General features: G+C 35.9%; 2 protein-coding genes across 5 annotated transcripts in view; one reads left to right on the top strand and one right to left on the bottom strand.

Annotated features, from left to right (window-relative positions):
- Positions 1–878, bottom strand: part of rnf185 (ring finger protein 185) — a 9,159-nt gene extending 8,281 nt beyond the window's left edge. For both annotated transcript variants that reach the window (XM_016524052.1, XM_016524053.1), the window contains exon 1: positions 755–878. The gene's annotated coding sequence lies outside the window, so the exon portion shown is untranslated. The remainder of the gene's footprint in view (positions 1–754) is intronic.
- Positions 879–2,583: 1,705 nt separating this feature from the next.
- Positions 2,584–6,974, top strand: part of mbd2 (methyl-CpG binding domain protein 2) — a 27,795-nt gene continuing 23,404 nt past the window's right edge. For all 3 annotated transcript variants that reach the window (XM_016524050.1, XM_016524049.1, XM_016524051.1), the window contains exon 1: positions 2,584–2,977. In XM_016524050.1, the coding sequence (XP_016379536.1) occupies positions 2,862–2,977 (116 nt within the window). In that variant the 5' untranslated portion in view covers positions 2,584–2,861. The remainder of the gene's footprint in view (positions 2,978–6,974) is intronic.

Here is a 6,974-nt window from a genome sequence, read left to right as displayed (position 1 = left end):
ATGCAGGATTACAGCAGGACTAAAGAAATGTACGTCTACACACACAAACACACTCTCTCTCTCTCTCTCTCACACACACACACACACACACACACACAGCAGTATATTACCAGAACAGAAGAATTCTAGTCATTCTAGTTGTAGTTCTAGTTCTAGTCTAGTCATATATATATATATATATATATATAGATAGATAGATAGTTTTAATTTTAGTTAGACTTTAGTTTGCTGCATTTTTTCACTTTTGTAGTTTTTTTTTTTAATGTATATATGTTTATACAGTTTTTATTCATTTCTGTTTCAGTTTTAGTTATTTTAGTAAACCAAGTTTAACTAAATTGAGAATTGGATTTTATTTCAGTATTTTATTTTCATTTAACTGAAGTGAATTTAATCTCAGGTAAGACTTTTTCATTCTTTTTCAGACTTTTTATATTTGTTATTATAATTAAATTATATATTATATATAATACACACACACAAACTCATATATATATATATTATACTCACATGCAGACAGCATACATGACAATGAATACAAACATTATAGAAAAGTACACAAACATATATATTTACACACATATGTGTCGAAATGTTCCAATCAAAACAACACAAAGCGCTCAGAGCATCAGAATCTGCTGACGTTGTTAGCTGATTAGCTGATTAGCTCGCTTATCTAATGCACAAACAACGCAGCTATCCGTGAACTAATTACGCGATTATGTTTCTAATAATGTAGAATTAAAAACATTACCTGCTCCGTCTCATCAAAACGTCTGAGGAGAGAGAAATTAAAAAAGACGCCGCTTCTCTCATCAGCTTACAGCGGATTGCGTCAACGTTACTCCACCCGGAAGTTAAAGCCCAGTGACGTCATGCGCGTTAGACCTATCGAAATGAAGCGTCCGTTTCTGTGATTGATACACAAGGCATACTTAATTTTTATTTCTCTATTCTAAAAAATAATATAATTCAACAATCAGTTCAATGTTGAAATGTGATGTATTTAATTTCAGTTCTTGAGTCTGTTTTAATAGTGTCAATTAAATTTACTTTACAACTACTGTACATTTAGATTATCATTTCATTTGTAAGTCGCTTTGGATAAAAGCATCTGCTGAATGACTAAATGTAAATTTACAAAAGCACTATGCAAAGGATCTTGCAATACAAATCATACAATTCACCAATCAAGAATATATATAACCTAATACCAATATAAAGTAAATAACATAAAAAATAATAAATAACTGCAAAGATAATAAATTATAATTATAAAACTAAATTATACAGTCACATTAAAAACACACCCTGTGTCTCACCCGCAGTTCATCTGAGATCAGGATGAGTTTGTTTCTTCATCAGGTTTGTAGAAATGTAGCACTGCATCAGTGTCTCAGCAATGGATGCTCTGCAGTGAATGGGTGCCGTCAGAATGAGAGTCCAAACGAGCTGTTTAAACGCTGCTTGATCTGTGCAGATTTCTCTCCTGATTCAGACCAGAACACTTTTTCACTGGAGGAAGCGTTATTATGGATTATGGACTCTATGGTATTTTAGTTAAAAGCGTCTTAATGCTGGATTTGTTTCAGCTTTAGTCTTCTCCAGATGTTAACTTCAAGTCTTCATTATATATTTGCTGATGGCTGAAGCTCAGACATTCCTTTATCTCTCGTCATCACAAAACTATGTCACAAACATGGTTCTGCTGGGAAAGGATGTGATTCATTGCCCTTTTTGCGCTCTTAAAGGGTTAGTTCACCTTAACTCCGTCTGGATTCGTCTGAAAGAAGAAAGTCATATACACCTAGGATGCCTTGAGGGTAATTTATGGGCTAATTTCCATTTTTGGGTGAACTAACCCTTTAAAATAAAATTCTCAGAACTAACTTCCATCATTTTTGTCCTGTGTTGTCGCTGTTTTAGTGATTGTAGAGGATCTACAGCTTTTCTCAACCACGTTTCACACCAACAAAGTGCTGCAATAGTTTTTGGACTTCATTCTCAACACTAGATTGTATTGTTATCGTTTCAGACTGTACAAACTTTGATTAAAATGTGACCCTGGAGCACAAAAGCAGTCTCTCGCTGGGGTATATTTGTAGCAATAGCCAACAATACATTGTATGGGTCAGAATTATCAATTTCTCTTTTATGCCAAAAATCATTAGGATATTAAGTAAAGATCATGTTCCATGAAGATATTTTGTCAATTTCCTACCGTAAATATGTCAAAACTTAATTTTTGATTAGTAATATGCATTGCTAAGAACTTCATTTGAACAACTTTAAAGATGATTTTCTCAATATTTAGATTTTTTTGCACCCTCAGATTCCAGATTTTCAAATAGCTGTATCTCAGCCAAATATTGTCCAACACATCAATTGGAAAGCTTATATATTCAGCTTTCAGATGATGTATAAATCTCAGTTTCAAAAAACTGACCCTTATGACTGGTTTTGTGGGTCACAGATGTGTTTGTGTGTCTTGTTTTCACTGAATGACATTTTTAGTCCAGTGTGTGAGGAAAGAGCAGGAGTACAGTAGGGGCGGGGCCTGCGGCTGTCTGTCACGGGGGCGGGGCCTGCGGTTGCCAGGCGCTGGGTCACTTGTGTGGGAAGTGCTGAAATTTCAACGCGTCACAGCCGCGTTACGCACGGATCACACGCAGATTCTGATCGCCGACGAGCTCGAGGGAACGACGCGTTTAACGGCGGCACTTTAAGCCGAGAACTAGTCCTCTACTTGATAACTCAGCAGCTAACTAACTACTCCGGCAGTCCGTTAGCGAGCGTCACTCACACGTCCGCATCTCAGGGCTCGGATATTAACACTTCCGATCGAGCTGATCGATCAATCAATGATCATGGAGAGGAAGAAGACGGACTGTCCGGCGCTTCCACCCGGCTGGAAGAAGGAAGAAGTGATCCGGAAGTCCGGGCTGAGCGCTGGGAAGAGTGATGTGTATTATTACAGGTGAGTCTGGCTTTTTCTGGGTGTTATTGTGTTTGTTTGAAGTGTGCGCGCCGACGATGTGTTAAAGCGTTACATTGTATCCGGAAGAAGAGTTGAACTCGCTGGAGAGATACACTGTAACTCCTGCGCTGTGACGTCACTGCATTTGCGTGTGAGTGAGTGTGTGTGTGTGTGTGTGAGTGTGTGTGTGTGTGTGTGTGAGTGAGTGAGTGTGTGTGAGTGTGTGTGTGTGTGTGTTGTGGGTGTGTGTGTGTGTGTGTGTGTGTGTGAGTGTGAGTGTGTGTGTGTGAGTGTGTGTGTGTGTGTGTGAGATGAACTTGAGCGTTTCCTCTGAGCTTCACCTGTTCAGTCCTCAGCTTTAAATACTTTAAACAGTTACTGCTCATTATTTATGAATAAAGACACCCAGAATACACATATTTGGAGCAATTATTGTTAATAATTTATAAGTAAACAATCACTTACATAAATATGTTTCATTATTGGTATAAGTACAGTGATGCATGTGTGTTTTTGTGTAAGATGTGAGCATGGGGTGGCGTGGTTAAAATGCGTTTTGGAAACAAAACAACAAATTTAATGACAAAATGTATTTTTCAATGCGTTTCTTGCCATTTCGTTGTAATTATTTGTGAAATGTACTAACAATTCTGTGTGAATTTTTTTTTCAAAATAAATCATACCAGGGTTAGATTTAAACTAAAACCACAAAAATATTTCTGTTATTTAAAAAAAATTAAATGTTAACTAAAATAAAAAAATATATAATATATTTATATCAAAGCATATAAACATAATAAAAATAAACTATATAAAAACCAGGCAAAATTTCTCACTTCAACTTGATGTGCTAAAATTAAAATGAAAACTGACATAAAAGTAATAAAAGCTATATAGACATATTTAAAACAACAAAAACGTATGAAAATTGACCTGGTGTATTAAATGAGTGATTTTGAGCAAGAAGTATTCATTTTTTTCTTTCTTTCTTTTCTGTCTAAGCGGGCGGTTTGTAGCTAGTATTAGCTGACGCTATGCTGATAATCGAAAGACTGGCTGACGTTATTTTGGAGCCATACTGAACTTACTTCATATGAAAACTGAGTTTCACTTCCCGAAACCCTCAAGCGAATCGTCTTGTCTTTATTCAGATGGCTGGAGTGTGTTTGTATCTGATTAGTTTTATATATCTGACATGATAACTGGACACTCCTCACTGAAATAAACATAATGAGGTCATGTGACAATAGTAATATAGTAGTAATATATACTATACTTTTTTTTTTCCAGCTAAAAATTGCAACTGCATTTTATAATGCATGCAAAACTTGCATTATAAATTTTCTTTTGCAAAATGCATGCAAAAAAATTGCATTATAAATTTTCTTTTGCAAAATGCATGCAAAAAAATTGCATTATAAATTGCAGGTGCAGAAAAGACCCTGATTGTATGTAAAAAAAAAAAAAAAAAATTATAAAATTCTCTTACCCTGTATACAATATTGTAATATTAAAAATAATTATATTCAGTGTTTAGTTCATATTAAATGCAGAATTAATTTTGTTTACAGTCCTAATTAAATTGTATCCGCAGGATGACATATATGTCAGCGTTATATCAGTAGTTACAGGTATCAGCATTGGTTTTTGATGATCTACATTAGTCAGACACTAAATCAAGGGCAGTAAAGAGTATTGCTGTGCAGTGGTTGTGTGATGTGATTATTACTCAAACCTCATCACACACACGACGCCTGCGACTCGAGTCAAACCCTCTTCTTCAGTCCGTCTGCAGAGATTCATGTGTTTTCAGTGTTGCAGTGAGTCGAGCGCCATGAAGCCGCTGCGTTTGTTCACTTGCCATGGGGGAAGGGTGTGTGTGTGTGTGTGTGTGTGTGTGTGTGTATAAGGTGCCGTCATGGCAGCAGAAGGCCTGTAAACTGATCTGCCATCAGAATATATCTGCAGTCCTCAAGTGATGGACTCGGTCTGTAGCGTCTCAGGACATCTGAGTAACATCACTTCCGGTTACATTCCATTTAAGTGCATGTAGAACTCAATGGATGCTCTGCAGTGAATGGGTGCCGTCAGAATGAGAGTCCAAACAGCTGATAAAAACATCACAATAATCCACAAGTAATCCTCAGCACCCCAGTCCATCAGTTAACATCTGGAGAAGACAAAAGCTGAGACAAATCCAGCATTAAGACGTTTTTAACTAAAATACGAGTCTATAATCCATAATAATGCTTCCTCCAGTGAAAAAGTGCATCTCCTGGTGTCTCTCATATGTGTTTAGAGCTGTTTAAATGCTGCTTGATCTGTGCAGATTTCTCTCCTGATTCAGACCAGAACACTTTTTCACTGGAGGAAGCGTTATTATGGATTATGTAGATTAGATATGGTCCTGTTTCTCCGCTGACGTCTCTCTCGACGATGCTAATGGAGCTTCATTAGTTTCATTGTTTCTCACTCGAGCGCAAACAGGCAACAAGCCAACAGACGACTTCCTGTTAGTGCTGCGAACTGTGAACTGTTATTGAGTCATTCCCAATAAACTGTGGAGCAGCTGCATGCGTTCGAGAGCTTCATTCTTCTAGCGTGAAGCAGACCGGCGGCCGAAGCGCTTCAGTGTTTATGCGAATGGAAAACTGTAGTAAAATCCTCTGAGCATTTCCTCTTGAGAGGCTCAGTCTACTAAACAAATGATGTTAAATGTGAGTTTGCAGCGTGAAAGCGACGCTTAAATTCACCATCAAGCCTTTTCACAGGAGTGTACGAGTAAAGCAGAGCGTTTTAACAACACGGTGTCAGTACATTACAACTATAAGTAAAACGGTCATTTCCAACCCAGATATATATTTATATTTTATTTATGTTTACATTTCCTTACTACAGGTAAAAGGTCAATGTAGGTAATTAAAACCAATATATTTTTCTTAATACATTTTTAACACTATTTACTTAAGTAATAATCATTAACAATTTTTTACAGTTATTATTTCCATATATATATTAATTATGCCTATCATCTAAAAATTATATAGAAATTATAGAAATGTATAATTTATAAAATCTTTATATAATACTTTTTTATTGCAGGTAATTTTTTATTTACACACAGGTGTGTTAACACACTTTAAACTGGACACAAATAATTACTGTAAAAGATAAATAATTTTACAGTAATTATTTGTAGTAAAAATTATTATTACAAATAATTATGGCAAAATTTATATTTTTTATTGACAAATTATTTATTTATGATTACTGATGAAATAAATAGTAACTATTATCTTTTATATAAAACTTTTATTTGTGTATGTTTTAGTGTTAGATTATTATTGATCTTTGACCTCTTACCTTGTCAAAAACAAAGGTTTTGCACTGCAAATGGGTGTTTTAAGCTATACACAAAAATAACTATGAAATAATTTAATCTTTTGCCAGTTTTATTAATAAATTATTTAATAATGATTATTGATAAAATAAGCAGTGAATGATTATTGTTTAGTACCAAATATTTTTTTTGGATTATAGAATTGTTAAAGGAATAATTCACCCTAAAAAACAAACAAACAAAAAACAAGGTGTTCAGCAAAGTGGCAGTCTCAGCTATATTCACTCTTAATGCTTCATCTGTCTGTCTCTCTCTCTGTCTGTCTGTCTGTCTGTCTGTCCATCCGTCTGTCTGTCTGTCTGTCTGTCTGTCTGTCAGTCTGTCTGTCAGTCTCTCTATCCGTCCGTCTGTCTGTCAGTCTGTCTGTCTGTCTGTCTGTCAATCCGTCTTTCTGTCTTTCTGTCTGTCTGTCTGTCCGTCTGTCTGTCTGCATGTCTGTCTGTCTCTCTGTCTGTCTGTCTGTCAGTATGTCTGTCTGTCAGTCTCTCTATCCGTCCTTCTGTCTGTCTGCCTGTCTCTCTGTCTGTCAGTCTGTCTGTCAGTCCATCTTTCTGTCTGTCTGTCCGTCTGTCAGTCTGTCTGTCTGCCTGTCCATCC

The sequence above is a fragment of the Sinocyclocheilus rhinocerous genome, unplaced genomic scaffold, assembly GCF_001515625.1.
Source record: "Sinocyclocheilus rhinocerous isolate Xijiao unplaced genomic scaffold, SAMN03320098_v1.1 scaffold991, whole genome shotgun sequence".
Classification (NCBI taxonomy): domain Eukaryota; kingdom Metazoa; phylum Chordata; class Actinopteri; order Cypriniformes; family Cyprinidae; genus Sinocyclocheilus; species Sinocyclocheilus rhinocerous.
This window is presented reverse-complemented; position numbering and strand designations above follow the sequence as displayed.